The 19199-nt window shown below is 38.6% G+C and overlaps 1 protein-coding gene across 1 annotated transcript; it reads right to left on the bottom strand.

The window, feature by feature from the left end:
- Window positions 1–3416: 3416 nt before the first annotated feature.
- Window positions 3417–5550, bottom strand: LOC120358333. The gene is made up of 2 exons (XM_039452248.1): window positions 3689–5550; window positions 3417–3584 (listed from the first exon to the last, which is right to left on the bottom strand). The coding sequence occupies exons 1-2, from the start codon at window positions 4238–4240 to the stop codon at window positions 3417–3419; spliced, it is 720 nt and encodes a 239-aa protein (XP_039308182.1). The 5' UTR covers window positions 4241–5550.
- Between the last annotated feature and the right edge of the window lie 13649 nt (window positions 5551–19199).

The following is a 19199-nucleotide window of genomic DNA, read 5'->3' as shown; positions in this document are numbered from 1 at the left end:
TTGTACAATATAAGAAATTATATCGTTTATATGGATCGAACAAGGAAAAGAGAAATCATTAGCCCTAATAGCTGTATTGAGAACATCATCAAAAACAGTTGATGATTCAGCATGCTGCAAAAATATATTTTTCAATGATTGAATCAAATAAAAAAAATTTATATTAGGATGAATAAAAGGTGATTTATTATGTTTATTTAATCTGTTTAAAAGAGCAGCTGCCGGCTGATCACTGTAATTTTTGGGGTGCATGAAAGCGTTTTTACAAACCTCACAACTGATAAATTTATAAATTCTATTTAAAATACCTGCCGTAAAACAATATATTACGCAGTCGCTTACTTCAGGGCGACTATAATCGTGATAAGCAAGGTTCTTAAAATTCCAATCGTCGTATTTGACAGCATTATTAATTCTATCTTTAATTTCTTTTATTAATGCTTTGGATGTTGAAGGGTTTTTATAGATAGATTTCAGATCAAATAGAGAGATGAGAATTAGACTTTTTTCTGATTGGATAATTGTGCAATTGACACTGGCAGGAGGTTTGACAGCCACACCAAGGATCTATAGGATACAGTAGATCTGCAGGAACGTAGGGGTGCCCGGATGGTCATTGGATCCACCAATTTGCCTTACACTACCAAAAAATTTCTATAAAATAAAAATAATCAGCCACACATATACAAATTTAATAAAAAGTAGTTTATTATGACAAATCTCCTATGAGACAAATCTCGATTATAATCTGAACGTTGATCATCAGGTGCGGTCAAAGTTTCTTTATAAATGATTTGAAGTCTAATTTGATTTACTAATCAGAATAAAGAATTTTACAAATTGACTAATCAAAAAATGCATTTGCAGCATCATCTTTACCATACCCGTCTTCTACTAAATAAATAAATTCATTCATTTATTTTATACTATAAAAGTAAATATATCAAACCTCAAGAGCATCTTGGTTTACTTTTCCTGTATATAATTCGTTGAACCCATACTTCTCTACAAGTTCACAAGTTAAATCCATGCTGGACTTCAACGACACTCTCAAACCATCAACAGTTTGCGTAATTAGGAATAAGTTTTTGCTTATTTTCTTCCGTTCTACGCGTTCTTCCCATTCGTCCAGCTTTTTTAGTGCAAAATCTGTACAATGTTTTGTAAGGCGAGATGAAAATAAATATGTTAATTATATAAATTGTATAATTTACCTTAAAATTTGAACAGTCTGGTTTTATTCCTTCTGAATCACTGCCGAGATTTGATGCATCAAACATCTCGTTCATCCATTCGCAAAATACGGCGGTAGATTCACAATCCTCTAATCCCGGCAGCCCAGCTTCTCTATAAAAACCTTTGGCCATGGAATTGCTGAGAACCAAAAAACATTGAGAATGTATTGTGGCTACATGTATATTATATATATTGTCACGTATTTTTATCCCACGCCGGAGAGCAGCGGCGGAATACGCGATCAAACACCGGAATTACGCGCGAGACACGCGTGAGCGACGATATAACCAATAGATACCACCAATCGCGAATTTGGGCGCCAGACGCGATTATACCGGTCGCGTCGCCGGGTACACTATTTAATGCTAGATGCGGATGCACACCACGCGATAGCTTCTCAGAACGAAACACGAAATCGTCGCTCGCACGCGGCCAGCTAGCTCCTCTAACCGATAGAGGGGCGGGGTAGCGGAGACAGGGACGAAGCGGCTCTCTTACTGGAGGAGACGGGTAGGCGAGAAATCAAGCAAGATCAGGCCGATATAACAGACAGAAATAACATGTATTGTAGCATATGACAGAGACAGAGTAGAGCCAAACGCGAAGGAATTATCAGTCGAAGCAAGCAAAGAACGGAAAAGATGGAGAGAGTTGACGAAAACGAATAAGCGGAACGCGAAAATTTTCTTAAATACTACAATGCTTACGCTAGCGGCGCGAACAACGGCGGTTGGTCCCGCGCGGAACGAGACAGCCAATCACGCGCGCTCGGAACAGCGCGGCGAGAACACACTCGTCGAACTTTCGCTAACGGACAGTAATTAACTCAAAAGCAATACAACCAAAGATACCTGTGATGGCAATGCCGTCGTCGCGGTCACGATGCACAATTCTCTCGAAGACGCGCGACACGACAACGCACCGATAACGCGGGCGGTCGTGTGATCACGGCCGTAACACGACTCGCGCACGTGCGCGAGGGCTTTGCGGCTTCCCGGGAAGCCGGTCGTCCGCGAGCTTCTACGGCGGGACAGCCAACGTACACGCGGCAGCCGACAGCTGGGTGCCTCGACAAGGTCTCACGCTTGAGGTGGAGAGCCGACCAAACACTAAAAAGGTGCGTTCTATCGCCACGCGGCGGACGCACCTGCACACTAACCCAATGGCTCCACCTCAGAGCGCGAGTCAGCCGGCACCGGCAGCTCGTGGCTTTACACGAAGGTTAGAGGGTCACCTCGACTTCCGCACGGTCCTCCTCCGGGTCCTCGGATGTCCTCTCGCTCCGACGACGCTCGCCAAGGCCGGGCACTCTCGCCGATATCGATCCTTCCGATAGCCACCGACGCTCACAGACCGATAGCTCGCACTCGCTCGCTCGCCAACGCAACGTGTACGTCGAACGCCGGGTCGCACGCAAAAAGCCGAGAGGATCGCGTTCGATGCCCGATCGATGAGCGCCACCCCTCCCACAGGGTGCGCGATATCCTTGCACCTAGCGGCGCGGCCTATCAGCGGCCACCCTTATCTATCCGTGACGTCACGGCTGTGTCGGGTCTCCGCAGGCATCGTGCGGTCCCCGTTGGCATCCAACATCCTTATCGTTCTCGTCGTCCTCGCGGACGACAACAGCAGCAGAAATTTCCCGCGACGATTCTTCGCCGCTACCCTTCTCGACGGACAGCCGGCATTCGACGGCCCTTGTCCTGGCCGTTCGTCCGCCCTGGCCTGTCCCTCGGCTGCGCCAATTGCGAGCCTCTTTTGCGTGGCGCATATCTGTCACCACGTCGAGTCTCGTCCTTCTCTCCGTCGTCGGTTTTCCGTGCGCCGGCCCTGGACGATCGCCTTCTCCTTGTCCTGCTGCTGCCCATCCTCCTCGCTGCTGCTGGTCCTTAGGCGACGTTTGTCAAGGTGCCCGCAGATACATGAAATAAGCCGCGAATAAATAAATGAAATCAATACGCGCCGCAGTCCCGCCGGAGATTTCGCTCTCTCGCTGAGTGCCCGACCCGGCCTTACGCGCCTCCTTGCGCTATGCTCAGGCGGAGGACGAAGTGGCGAGGCAGATAAAACTGCCACGTCCCAATATATATATATATATATATATATACACATATATGTTTTCTTTTTATGTTGAAGAAACATTAAATTTCCTCTATAAAATAAGTAATAAAGCTATATTGTTAATATACCTGTACGGCTAAAAAAACTCTCATTTTATCTGAGCATTTTAAAGTAATGTGATTATTGGTGAGTTTATTGCATACTCTAAGAGTTAAAACCAATTTACTATCTTCTTTTTGAAGAATGTGAAAATGTTCCCATTTTATGAATAATCCGTTGGGATCCATCTAATAACACAAAAATTTTATAATTATTTATGATTCACAATAATCATCACAATGCAAATGCAAAATCAAGTTACAATAAAAACATTCAATACATTATAAATTACCTTTAGCTGCGAATTATTGGCAAGCCGGTTGCGAATGGTCTTAATAAAATGTGGAGTGTCAGAGAAGACGAAAACTTTTCTGTCCTTCACCATAGGGTGTAAAAAATAATTTTTTAGTCCCTTCCTTTTTCCGCTCACTCCTATATTTTCCCAAAAATTTCGATTTGTTGAAGCACCATCGGTAATAACGGCGTGAACTTTAGCTCCAGCATTTTTTACCAGTGAAATTGCTTTTACTACAAGTTGTGTTAATACGTAGCCAGTGACTGGTCCGCGTGAAGCAAAGACAGCAATTGGTTGAATATACACATCAGCGAATAGTTTAAACATTATAACTAATCCGTGGTCTGCTTTTTCATTCAGATTTGTGGGGTGATTATCTTCACCAAAATCCACAAGACCTTTGTACGTTAGATTAGTACTCTTTACGCTGATACTTTTGCAAGTGGACATTTCATTGATGAGAAACGCTTCGTGCCTCTGTAAATCTAATTTGTCGGCCATAAATTTGGTGAACAATTTGAAAAAATTCTTATTAAATCTACACTTCATATCGATAATAAAGAGATACCTGTAAAAAATTAAATCTGTATTTATCGGATTTAATATTGCACATTAATGTAAGAAGTTTCTGAGAAATCTTTGCCTTCGAATTATTTGTATAGCAGGTAAAGGCAATATGCTTTGGTTGCGAAGGAATCTGTAGCTTCGAGGAGAACGCATATGTATTGACATGCATAGCAGGATCCATTCTTAGGAGTATCGTCTTCCTTTCAAGCTTTTGCATCGACTTGTTTGCAAAATTTCCTTTATTGCAATACACTGATTTTCCGGAATATTTTGATCCATCAACAGTTCTTCCGTTTTTGTTTTATAAATTTTTTTAAATTTAGCTTCTTTTTTGCAAGGGCTTTCAATTTTTTAAGAGAGTGTATAGCTCGGGAATTCATTTTTTTGGTTGCTGCATTTAGTTTTTGTATACGCTGTAACAGCTTCTGTTCTGTCATTGAATGCGTTAGGCGTATACTTTGGCTCTTCTTCTCACATTGTTTTGTTCGTAATATACGTTTGGCCAATGTTCTTTTCAAAGGAATGCAATGTTTGCATGCTTTTTTGCTATTGCTCAATAACAACAGACACTTATTATGCTGCCACTTACCCGATTTATCTTTGTAAGCGTAACGGTGGTCTATTTGTTGCAGTTCATGCCTTAAAAAGCCGATACAAATTTTCATAGAATCCATTTGACTTAGCAAGATTTTGAGATGCTCAATCTCAGTAATTGATTTCTTGAATAATCCAATTGCAGCGACAGATGGCCCATAACATTTATCTTTACATTTATGCCCTCGTTATCCTCGGATAAAATTATTTCTTTTTCAATCTGGAGGGAGACAATATTTCGAAAGTTTTTATAATAACTGCTGATGTAAAATCCAATGAGTAGATTCCATCGAAAATTTGATTTGCCATCTGCCAAGCCTACGGCATGCGAATAGTATTATGTAAAATGTCCTGCACTGTCAAACGGCGGGCCTTATCCAGCACACTCGGTACCTATAGAAACAGAGGAAAGAAACTTAAGTGACAGTTCTAACATAATATTGCTAAATACACTTTAAATATGTAAGTACTAAATAACAATAATAAATAATAATGTCAATATATTAGTAACGGGTTCGCTCTCAGAAGTATTCATTATTTCCAAAAATTTGATTGCCTCCATTGACTGCAACATCAAACGGGTCTTATCCAGTACATTCGATACCTGTAGAAACAGAGGAAAAAAAACTTAAGTAACAGTTCTACCATAATAATATTTTTAAATAGACTTTAAATATGTAAATAATAAGTAATAATAAATAATAATGTAAATACATCAGTAATGGGTTCGCTCCGTTCGTTCTTAGAAGTATCCATTATTTCCAATGATTTATCGATTGCCTTTATTGACTCCATTGTAGCTCCAAAAGCTTCATTGGAGATTGACATATCGATAGAAGTATCTTTATCCGGTGCTATCTCTGCAGTTGCTGTAGAAACAAAGACTTGGACGAATGTTGCGCTCTCCGACGGATGTGTGTCGACGATGTTGACAAATTCTGTCCATGGAAAAATCGATGGAACAGTGCCAGATTTCAGTCGCGGAATTTGAGTTTTAGCACCGTAAAAAATAACAAAATACTTGCAATATATTTGATGATACTATACGTACTATATAAACGTATCATTTTATGAATTTACTGACCACGCCAATTATATTTCCATCCTTTAAAACGTTTTGCCACACAATATTGCTTAGGTGAAAGTGGTTTTTTCACACGCAATGTTTTTGCGTTAATTGCACGTCGTAATTTCGACGTACAATAGCCTGCCACTGTTGTTGCAGATCTTTGTTTTTTGGAACACAGAAAAAGTGTTTTTTGTCGGAGTTACTTCTATAGCCCGAAGTGCAGCCTATTGCTATGCAGCGAAGGATTGTACCAAATAGACCAAATACAGACTTGGGTAGTAACGGCAGTAGCTAGTTAAAAAGTTAAAAGTTAAACAAAAGTTACAAAGTTGGTAACTTTTAACTTAATTTAGTTAATTTTAAATGCGTTAATTTTTAACTTTAATTTTTTATTAATATAACTTTAAGCATAACTAATCTAGTTAATTTAGTTAATCTAGTTAAAAAATGTATTAACTTACCCAACTTTAAGCAAATATAAAACACAAAATTCACGAAACGAACGAAACTCACAAAATTCACAAAACGCACAAAACTCACACAAAATGCAAGAAATCAACAAAACGTGCAACCTGCATAACCTAAATCAATCGAGGATGCGATTGATGCGATCGATGCGATGCAGGATGCAGGAATGCAGGTAGGAACTAGCGCCTCTTGCGGATTTTTTGGGCGTGAGGAGACATTTGAGGGACGCGTAAAAGCATAGCGAAGTCACAGATATCTATACTAAACTAGATCACTAACCTGTGGCATTAGCATATGACAGTATTGAGGCAGGAAGGATATCCGGTTTCAGCCATGTTACCTACAACAAAATAGCCGCTCCACTGCCGCTCTTGCTTGGCATTATGGCACGATATCGAAAAAACACACTCGATAATCACAATTAATATGCTCAACGGTGCTCAGCGGTCAACCGGTTCAGTTGTTAAACCTGTCAAACACATACGCACTAACCTAATCTACGCGTAGACGCCATTTTCTTGTTGGGTAAGATGGCCGAATCCGGATATCCTGCCGGACACAGCTATTTAGCCGAAGGTAGCGATCTAGTTGTTAGATAGATATCTGTGAGCGAAGTATAAGCAGTATCACCCCCGTGGTTATAACACTCGGAAAATTTGATGCGCAACACCAAGTGTTATAATACAACATATGATTGACATAGTAATATACAATATCTCATTTTCAATTTTTACGATACATACAGATTCATTTCAACAAATCGTAAACTAATATACAAGATATTAAACTACATGAAACAAAAATTCTAATAACATTCTGTGTTTTTTTTATATTTACAAGAAATAAATTGATTGGCAAATAACTTATATGACGTATAACTTACCTGCAACCTTCTATATTGATGAATAGACGCGATCAATTTGACGCGTTTTTACACGAAACAGACAAATTTGGTTGAAAAAAAGTGTCGGACTGCAAACCAAGATTATTGTTAACGATTGACGAATAAATATCAGGTTAAAGTACCTGTCACGGCGGCTATGATGATGATCAAGAAGTACTACACCACATACACCACAAGTACACCACAAGTCGCATACGGTTGACTGATGTATGCCAGCGCCACTCGTGTCGAAAATATGAAAGGGAGAATTCTTGAAAGGCAACAACGACAATGATGACGTATCTTACATGTAAAACGTCAAAATTTAGACTTTGCGTCGCAATATCTCCGCTCGTAGGGCACGGAGAGAAAAAATAAAAACGCTTTTATTATACAATTCGCCCCTAAGCTATTAAGACTACTCAGAACTTGATCATTCCAGCTGTTACTGACAATAAGTGTTCTATATAAAGTTGGTCAAGCATTTTTTTACTTAACTATTCTGCTGAAATATAAGCTCTCGTACCATATCAAATGTTCTCGAATTCAGTCTCCTTGATGTTCGAAAAGTTGACGCGCTGTAACCTTCATGTATAATTTCGTCATATTATGCCTATAGTGGCATCGCTCTGTTGACGTCACTTTGTTGTGCGTTGACTACTTCAAAAATAAATTTTTCTTTGGAAAGGCTGCTTCAACTGCTTGCACGTATTCATGTTCTCGTCGAACATTTCCCACTAAACAAAATTACGTTTCAGCAAAATTGCAATAACGTTATGGTTAAGCTGTGCGACTTTTTCCGTATCGTCTCAGAAACGTTTATACAATTTTGACATAACTAGAAATGTCTTCACACATTTACTGTTCATATGAAACGTACTGTTCATATGAAATTTGTAACGTTTGTGAAACGTTTGATAGACATATGTGTAACATTACTATAAAATTTGTGTACAACATTTCACATGAAATATTTGTGAAATATTTGCTAAAAGTTTAAAAGTAACATGTTATAAATGATATGTTCTCTAAACGTTGCAAAATGTTTAATATGTAACGTTACAAACTGGACGTTGCTTGAACGTCGGGCAACATTCCATTTGAAACGTTCCCAATATTTGTTTTAATAACCAAAAATATTGGGTTGTTGGAAAAGTCATGATGCATTTTTGCAACAGAGAGCTCTAGTTTATTTTTAGAAGTATTAGAGCATCTATGTTATTATTATGATAGTTTACAGTTCTAGTTTCATTCTAAAAAAAATTGAGCAATTTAGTTGATTTTGGAGATTTTATATCAAATTCAAAATCAGCACAGAATTTCATGAACCATCATTGGCACTGACGTTCTTGTATAGCATTGTCACCATAAACTTTATGCAACTTTTCACAAGTTGACGCACGTTTTTCCTTTTACGGAAGTACAAACAGTAATATACGGCAAAAATGCACAGTTTGCTCTTCCATCTCCTCAATAAGTAAACAATATTTTATAAATGCTTTTTAATAAAAATTATTTTATATTTAATTTATTAACATACAATAACATATATTGACAGGTGATCTATCAATTATATACACGTATCAAAACAAAGTGTTTACAGGTCATCACAAGGGATCAGTTCGCAGCAATTGCAGAGGTTAATTAGATGCACCAGGGTTTAGACTTGGATAGGTGACTGTTTGGGAATTTCCGAAAAAAACTCCTTAAATTTTTTTTATTGCAAAAAATGTTTTTTAAATATTGTTTTGCTTACATAGATGCTACTTGGATGATTTACGTAAAAAGAACGTAGATTCTACGTACTTGTTCTTATCGGGTTACTTTGAATCAAGATTGAAACGATAGTTAAACAGTCATTAATATTTTATACGCTTTCGACGTCGAATCAACCAGAATTTTGACATTTGGTTTCTAACGTTGATTCAACGTTGTATCAACTAGACATTTTTGATTAAGGTAACAACATGTCCAATGTGTACATTTCACGTCCTGACACATGTTTAATTTTATAATAAAATCGCACAAGTTATATGCGACACAGCTGCAATCGCGCTGATAACTTACGTAAGGATCTTAACAAAACCATTAATGGTCTATTAGTAAAGTTACCTCTCTCTGACGGGATGCTCTCATTATGTTCTTGTTTCAATTCTGTTGCCAATCCGTAGCTTGAAGAATCGGCTGATATGCGGGTTTACCGGATTACAGAATGCTATAGTGTAATTGCTTTTGAAATCATCTTTTTATTTTTCTAAAAACCTGATCGTGAACTTGAGTCCATGTAAATTCGTGATTTTTTAATAAATCTCTAAGCGGTTGAGTGACTTCCGCGAAATGATCTAAAAATTTCAGGTAATAATGAACCATTTCAACAAATCGTACCTCAATCGCCGACTGTGGTTTTTCCAATTTCTTCACTGCCTTTATTTTATCCGGATTAGTACGCTGGCCGTTCTAAATACATATTTATTTTTGTTTAATGTGACGTTATTATCACAAAGTCTTAAAACGATTTCCATTTTCTTATCATGTTCGGTTTCCAAATATCAGGATATCGTCCATTAGATTATATACTTTTTTGATTCTTCCTAAGATGGTACTTTGTTAATTTTTGAAGGTGTTCACCTGACGTTAATAAACCCATTGACAATCTATCAGCAAAATCATCCAAAAGAAGTAATAAACGTTAATTATTTTCTTGCTTTTTTGTTCAGTTTTATTTGATAGTATCTTAAACAGCGTCTAATTTTGAGAATATCTTTGCTTCTGCTAACAAATCTAACGTTTCGTCGATCACTGGCAATATATTATATATTGGGTAATTCAAAAAGTATCCGCGGTTGTTTATTCAATTTTTAAATAAAATTTTTCTTTATTAAAAATCAATTTTAATCAAATTTATAGTGGCCATTATTATCTATAACCTTTTGCCATTTTTCGGGTAATTTTCTAATTCCATTTGTGTAGAACTTCTGTGGTTTATCAGTGAAAAACTTTTTCAAGTGATTTTTGGCAGCTTTTTTGTCAGCCAATGTTTTTTCATCAAAAAAGTTTTGCAAAGATCAAAACAAATGGTAGTCAGATGATGCAAGGTCCGGGCTATACGGTGGATACATCAAAACTTTCTATCATCAAGCTCTCTTAATTTTTGGCGCGTCATCAAAGATGTGTGTGGTCTGGCGTTGTCATCATAGAAAACAATACCTTTTTTGTTAATCAATTCTGGTTGTTTTTCCTTAATTGCTTCCTGTAATCTATACAGTTGTGAACAGTGGAGCTCTGAATTAATCGTTGGGCTATGTGGTAACACCTCATAGTAGACCACTCCCTTCCAATCCCACCATATACACAGCATCACCTTATTTGTCGTCAAATCAGGCTTCGAAGTCGTTTGTGGTAGTTCGCCGCGCTTACCCCATGATCTTTTACAAACGATATTCTTGTATTTTACTCATTTTTTATCACCCGTGATGATTTGCTTCAGAAATAGGTCGATTTTGTTGCGTTTTAGTAGTGTTTCACTGATGAAAATTTGGTCAATCAAATTTCTTTGCGTTAATTCATGTGGCACCCAAACATCGAGTTTCTTTGCGTAGCTAGCTTTTTTCAAATAATTTCAAACTGTCACATAACTGATTCTTAGTACATTGGCTATGTCCTGACAGCTTGCATGCCGGTCTTGCTCAACCAGTTGCAAAATTCCATCGACTTTTTCAGTGACTGGCCGACTAGAGCGAGGTCGAACTTTGACATCAAAATTTCCAGAACGAAATTAAACAAACCACTCCTGCATTCTGCGTTCACTTACAGCAAGTAAACTTCACAAATTTTTCTGCATGTTTGTGTTGCGTTTTTGACTTTTTTGTAGTAAAAAAGCATCACATAACGTATTTTTTCAGAAATTTCACTCATTTTCAAACCAATATAACTTTTGACACGATTGATGAATTACTAAACTTTGTTTACAAAAATATAACCTAAAATGTCATCTTTCAGACGCGCGTTTGTTTGATACACTCGGATTAGTGTTGCCCGATATTGTGACGACCAGCGAGAGTTTGAAGCTTTGCGTCGAGTTTCCTTTCTTTGTAACCTTAGGGTTCGAGGAGTGGGGAGTTCAATTCATTTGTTGCCCGGCCACGCATACGATCGCTAGCTTGCTGAATGTATTTTATGTATGTCCGAGTGTGTGTATTTATACTGCAGTAAATATCTGTAATCATTAACAGTGTACTTAACTACTGTCCATACAATCGAACACTTATTTCTGTACGGCATATAGACCTACACTGGTGACCCCAACGTGATTAACTGTGCGTGTTTTGCGAATTTTTTCTTGCTCACGTTGGCCCGTCCCGTGCCCACCGACCTTGCCGGGGGACTCGCGACGGCATTTTTGTTCTGTTACAGACAAGATCTACTTCCTGAGAAGAAGCGCAACGCATATTTCCAACCATCGGAAGCATCTACGTACCTACATGTGCTGGCCGGCAACAAAAGCCAGTTGCACCATACCACACCATTCGACGAAGCCGTTAAAGACGGCCATTAAAAGAGACAACGGCATCACCATCGAGACTCAACAGGCCTGTTTCACGGATATTTGTTTCTGACCAGGTCGGTCCTGGCTCATCGGCAACCCAGCTCAGCGTCGCAGCTTGCATCGCGATTTATCGCGACACTTCGCAACTCGTCGTGACTTGCATTGACACGTCGCGATTTATAGCAACGGACGCCGTAGGCCACCAAAATTGGCATCGCAGCGTGCATCGCAACTCATCGCAGCCCGCATCATAATACATTGCAGGTCATCACAATTGCGACTCATCGCAAATCATCGCAGACCTTTACTGACATCGAAAACATCCTGTATGACGTAACGTTACTTTTTTAATCATTTTAGCCATCATTGCGCGCGAGCTATTAACGTGTCAAAGTCAGCATTTTAAATTTGGTCCTGCGCAGATCGGGTGCGCAGTAAAACCATTTTGTCGTTTGCAATTCTTGTACGCACAATTAACGTGGCGTTGTTACGCATCATTTTTTACATATTGCCTCTTTCGTGTTAGCGCATGTCACCCCTCGCAATATTGCATCATCCACGTTGTGGCGTGTTAGCTCTAGCAATACTGCGTCACTCTCGGCGCGGCATATATTCGTTCTAATGCTCACTATAACTGTTGCGTTTGCATTTGTTACAAACACCCTCGTTAATATAAATAGTGATATTACTAATTTCTATTTGACATGCTGTGTTACGACCGAAATTAATTCGGCGCACATTTTGGTTGAATTTGAAGAAGTATATAAAATCACACGAATAAATATTAGCACTAAAACCTAGCTGCAACCGAAAGAGGCTTTCTTACTATCATTGTGTTGTTACACTATCGGTCCAAAACATATTTGTAATTTGAATCACGTGCCTCAAATGCGTTGTCACTCATATACAAATATTGCGAGAAATATCACTGTGCCCTAGTGGTCGAGGTGGTAAGACACCGGAACTGGAGATTCCGGAGGTGCCAGGTTCGAACGCTGGGTAGAGGGTTATTTTTCGCAATAAATTTCTTACAGTTTTTTCAGGGGGAATGCGTATATAGATGCAAATCAGCATTAATTATTATATTAAATTAATCAATTTAATATAAATAGTGATATTACTAATTCCTATTTGACATGCTGTGTTACGATCGAAATCAATTCGTCGCACATTCTGGTTGAATTTGAAGAAGTATATAAAATCACACGAATAAATATTAGCACTAAGACCTAGCTGCGACCGAAAGAGGCTTTCTTACTATCATTGTGTTGAAACACCCTCGTTGTCATGACCGAGAAACAGCCTCGCGTAGAAAATTACTAAGTTCCAAAAATCCCACCTTTTTGGAAAAATGTCCCCAAGGCATGGTTTATTCAAGTCGAGGCGTCATTGCGCGTAGCAAAAATTACGGTTGATCAAACAAAAGCGGATTTTTTACTCACGGGTGTCGACCACGAGGTCGTATCTCACGTTACCGATCTGGTCACAGCAGACCCACCCCTTAAAAATTTATATCAATAGCTCAAAGACCGCATCTTAACTGTCTACGCTGTCTCTCCCGAATCTCGTTTACGAAAACTAAAGGACAAATGCTCGGCGACCGAAAACCGTCGCATCTACTAAATTATATGAAGAACCTTAACAATGGTCAATGTAGCGTCGCGGTTCTAAAATCTTTGTTCATCGAACAGCTACCCGAGACTCATAAAGCAATACTAGTCGTGGCTAACGAGCCCAATCTACAAAAACTAGCAAAAATTGCGGACAGATTAGCCGAGATAAATAGTCCTAATACGTCGGTAGCACCAATCAACAAACTTAAGCAGCAAAATACTGAGTCCTCATCGGATATTGATGAGACGTTATTTTAAGTAACTAAACTCGCGGCTAAATTAAATCGTAAGGTATCAAAATTGCGGAAGAATTGTTCCCATTCTTGCGGCCGTTCCACCGCGTCTTCTCAACCCGTACAGCAGAAAAATATTGCAGCAACATTGCAGAAATATTTCATCGCAAGATTGTAATATTGCAGAAATGTTGCAAAATATTGCTGCAATGTTTCAGCAATATTTCAGCAAAAGCAAAGGTAAAATGCCCGCTTTAACAATATTGCTGAAACATTGCACATAATGTTGCAGCAACATTGTAATATAACGTTTATGCAATATTATGCTCTGCGTACAATAGAGGAGTACTTGCAACAATATTGCAGCAAAACATTACACAGTGTACAGCAATGGAGGAATACCTGCAGCAATAGTGCAGCAACATTGCTGTAACGTTGGAATGTTAATTATTGCAAACTTATGTATTGTATGGATTAAATATTAGACATACAAAAAATTAAAAATAAATATTAAACAAAACGCACAATAGATACAAATAAGGCATAAAATATTATATTCACTGTGCGTTTTACATTTAAGAGAGAAAGGTTATGTAATCGGCGGAAAAAAGCTAACTTTAATAAATTTTTTTGCAGCACAAAATTTTTAATAAACTGTCCATAACTTTTCTCACATTTTTCTTATAATTCTACATCTACAAATTATAAGAAAAAATATGGACAATTTATTAAAAATCTTATGTCGCAAAAAATTTATAAAAATCAACTTTTTTTTTTACTTTTTCCTGATCTTCCTTCGTTAATCTGTATTTCTAATTTTTTTGTTTCTAATATTTAATAATCATTTTGATTCCTCTATTGTACGCAAGACCTTACTCATGGATTATATACAACTTGACATAATATTCTTAACACACAAAGTAATTAAAATTGTTTAAAAAAAACGCAGCAATCTATTATGGGAAGTTTCAGTATTACTGATATATTAAGACTAATATGCCAATTTATATGTATAATAATATAACGTATTTTATTTAAGATTTCTTAAAGGTTAAAAATTATAGAAGTAATTTTTATTAAATGACCGTGCACTTATAATACAGTAGAATAGGTTATTATATTTTCCATAATATCTTTTAAATAATGTTGCAATATTGCTGAAGTAATATTGCAAAAAAAATATCTTTGCAATGTTTCTGCAACATTGCATTACAACAAGCAACATTGCAACATTGCAGCAATGTTGCTGCAAGCTTTTGTGCTGTACAAGAAACTACTCAAAAGTCAGCAAAACAACCTGGCATTTGCTTTATTCACCGCAAATATGATGAAAAGGCAACATCATGTCGCAAGCTTTGCGCTAATAAGGCAAAAAATTAAAACCCCCTCCTTGTACGGCGACAGTCGGGGGAGAGGGGAAGTCAAAAGACTCAAAACCGTCTTTATGTATATGATCGAATCACCGGTCAACAATTTTTGGTTGATACGGGCGCAGAAATTTCCATCCTTCCGGCATCGCTGCACAGGAAATTATCTTCCAAACTAAAATTATTTGCGGCTAACAATACGGAAATTAGTACTTTTGGTAAATGTCGTCTCACGTTGGATTTGGGACTCCGACGACCCATCACGTGGAATTTCCAGGTAGCTGCGGTTTCTCACGCAATTATTGGGGCTCTTAAAGGCCTATCAATTGCTGATCGATTTACATAAACGTCGATTTATTGACAACCATACCAAACTCTTTACTGTCGGTGAAGTTCGTATCGTGCCAAATACAAAGATTAGAACAATAAGTTATACCTCCAACTACATGAATATTCTCGCCCAATTCCCTGAAATAACCGGGATTAGCCAATCAACACCTTCAGAAGCACGGGACGTATTGAGCATCACATAGTAACTTCTGGCCTTTTGTTAGCAAAACGGCCACGGCGTTTGGCTCCCGAAAAATTAGAAGCAGCTAAAGCGGAAGGGAGGGTTTCGATAGCGCACATCCCGATAGCCCACCAACCAATCATCTTGACTTATCTAACCCAACCTACGGAAAATCTCTAGGCATCTGCTATTGTGAGTGGTTTGTGCGCTATCGGGACCCGCCGAAAGCGAAATTTAAACGGTTAATGGAATTAAGGATCTGCAGGCTATCTAGTAGCCCATGGGCCAGTCCCCTACACCTTGTCAAGAAAAAAAATAGCGAGTGGCGAGTATGCAGCGATTATCGCCGTCTAAATGCCACTTCAGATAAATACCCGATCCCTCACCTGCACGATTTTACTTCTAATCTTGCAGGTAAAATCATTTTTTCGGCATTAGACTTACGTAAAGCCATCACATTCTGGTGACAGAAGCCAACGTACCGAAAACAGCTGTGACCACCTCCTTTGGTCTGTATGAATTTATTTATATGACATTCGGCCTGCGTAATGCAGTTTAATCTTTTCAGCGGTATATTTACCGCGCTCTAAGAAATTTAGATTTCGTTTTCGTCTATATAGACGACATTCTAATTGTTTCGTCCTCGGTAGAGGAACACAGAGAACATCTCCGTATTGTCTTTCAAAGATTCAAAGAATACAAGTTGTTCTTAAACCCATCAAAATGCATCCTTGGTAAGGAAAAAATAACCTTCCTAGGACACTGCGTTAATCGTGATGGCATCCAACCAACTCCTGAAAAGCTCGCGGCCATTCAAAGTATTCCTAAGCCCCGGACTGTTGTCGAATTACGATGTTTCCTAGGAATACTTAATTTTTATAGACGTAGCCTCCCTCATGCAGCTCAAGTGCAAACACGTTGCACACTTATCTCAAAGACTCACGTAAAAATGACAGACGCAAAATCATTTGGACACCGAAGGCTGAAACCGCATTCATAACGGCTAAGTCGGATTTAGCTAAGGTGGCATTATTTGCGCACCCATCTGCAACCGCAAAAACCTGTCTAGTAACGGACACCTTAGACTTTTCGATGGGAGCTGTTATCGAACAAAAAGTGGTAAACACTTGGAAGCTTCTATCCTTCTTCTCAGAAAAATTCTCAGTTTCTCAAAAAAATTATAGCGTTTATAATCGCGAATTAACAGCAATATACGAAGCCATCAAATTTTTCCGGTATTTCTTAGAAGGCCGTGACTTTATGATTATAACAGATCACAAATCTCTAGTTTTCGTGTTTCGACAACGTTCTGAAAAAGCATTTCCGATACAATTATGGCAGCTATCGTTCATTGCCCAGTTTACGATTGATATCGAATTTCTTAAGAAATCCGATAATGTGGTAGCCGATAGCCTATCTCAAATTGAGGCACTCCGCCTTCCGGTTGAATTCGAACTAAATGATCTCGCCGCTCGACAAAGTGAAGATAATGAACTTAAAAACCTATTAACGTGAGATTCATCTTCTCTTAAATTAAAAAAATTTGTTTGGGGTTTTTCCAATACCAAATTGTATTGCGAACTTTCAGGGGAATCTATTTGCGCCTACATTCCATTGTCTCTTTGAAAACAGGTTTTCAATCTATTCCACAATCCAAGCGTAAAGGTAACCGACCGTGTCATTTGACAACGATACATCTGGCCCAACCTCCAACGGGATGTTATCAAGTGGGCTGGAAATTGTACCGAATGCCAGCAGTCCAAAGTATTGAGACACGTTAAGCAAGCGCATGCTTTTTTTACTACGCCAGACAAACGTTTTGACCATGTCCATATGGATATTATTGGTCCCCTACCGCCAATCAACGGCCACCAATATTGCCTCACGTTGATTGACAGATTTTCACGCTGGTCAGAGGCGATCTTTATCATGGACGTCAAAACTGTAGCAAAAACATTTTACGACCATTAGGTCACGCGATTCGGCGCGCTCAAGATCTTAACCACAGATCAAGGAGTGTTGTTTGAGTCACAATTTTTTGCAGCCCTCTTATCTTTAATAGATTGCAAACGAATTCGCACTACTACTTATCATCGAGTATCTAATAGGATGATTGAACGTTGGCACCGCTTATTAAAGGCAGCTTTAATGTGCCACAATTCATCAGACTGGGTCGGCACTTTGCCCACGGTCCTCCTTGATTTACGAACACATGTTTGATACTAAGGCTGTTAGATACTAAGGCTTTTCCGGCCGAATACATCTACGGCACTACTCTACGATTATCAGGAGAATTCTTCCTTCAGAAGATTTCAAACCGGAGCCCCAACTTTTTTGTTGAAGATTTTAGAACATACATGCGTCAGGTTAAACCGATTCCAGTAGTGCATCACTACAAAAAACGCGCATTCGTTTTTAAGGAACTAGCTTCTTGCTCTCATGTTTTCCTACGCAATGATTCTGCAAAAAAACCTTTAGAACAAGCCCCTTGAAGGTATTGCAGAGACTTTCTGACAAAGTATACTTTGTTGAGATAAATAATAGACTTCTTAGCATGTCAATAGAGCGTCTGAAACCTGCGCACTTTATCTCAACTGACTTGAATACGGCGAAAAAAATTAATATATCTCCTACTTCAATTGAAACAAACGAACAATCTCCTCCATTAGAAATTGAGAAGAATCAAGTTAGAACTTATCCCAAATAAAAAAAACAAGTGCAATTTAATTTAAATAAATAACCTTTACATTCTTTTTCAATCAGTTGCGTTTAACTTTATAATATTTTAAGTTCATGTTGTTAATCCGTTAGTATATAAGTTCGCGTTACTATAATAACATTAGTACTTAAGACCAGCGTCCCAGTTGTTCCAAATGCACCATGTTGCTCATTAAGAGCAAACATTATGTATTAGGGTATTGTAGTTGTAAATCATCTAATTATTCTCCGTCGTTAACACTCGGGGGTGGGGGGGTATGTGGCGACCGACGAGAGTTGGAAGCTCTGCGTCGAGTTTCCTTTCTTCGTAACCTTAGAGTTCGAGGAGTGGGGAATTCAATTCATTCGTTGCCCGGCCACGCATACGATCGCTAGCTTGCTGAGTGTATTTTATGTATGTCCGAGTGTGTGTACTTATACTGCAATAAATATCTATAATCATTAACAGCGTGCTTAACTACTGCCCATACGACCAAACACTTATTTCTGTACGGCATATAGACCTACAATATATGACCATCAATACCATCTAGTGACAAAAAACCGCGAATACTTTTTAAATGACCCAATATGTCTCTCCTTTTGTACACTTTTAGTCAGTTGAGTATAATCCACACATATTCGAACATTTCTGGGTATAGGCACAACTGCCATCCCCGCACCATTTTGTCGGTTTATCTATCGGGCTGATAATAACTTTCTTCTACGTAGCATCCAACGTGCGTCTCGCTGCTTCAGAAGAGGGATTGCCACTCTTCTTGGTACCACCACTGCACGGTCGCGTGTTCTCTTTCATCCATATGGTACGTGTATACAGATGGACCATGCACTCTATTCCTTTAAATAATTCTGGATATTTATTCTCGGATTGTTTGATCACGACGTTTACTTATTGATTGATGCCCATTTGCGCTGTACGGCTAAGAAGTGGCTTCTTAG

The sequence above is a fragment of the Solenopsis invicta genome, chromosome 7 (assembly GCF_016802725.1).
Source record: "Solenopsis invicta isolate M01_SB chromosome 7, UNIL_Sinv_3.0, whole genome shotgun sequence".
NCBI lineage: Eukaryota > Metazoa > Arthropoda > Insecta > Hymenoptera > Formicidae > Solenopsis > Solenopsis invicta.
Note: the sequence above shows the minus strand (reverse complement) of the source record. Positions and strands in the feature narration are given on the sequence as shown.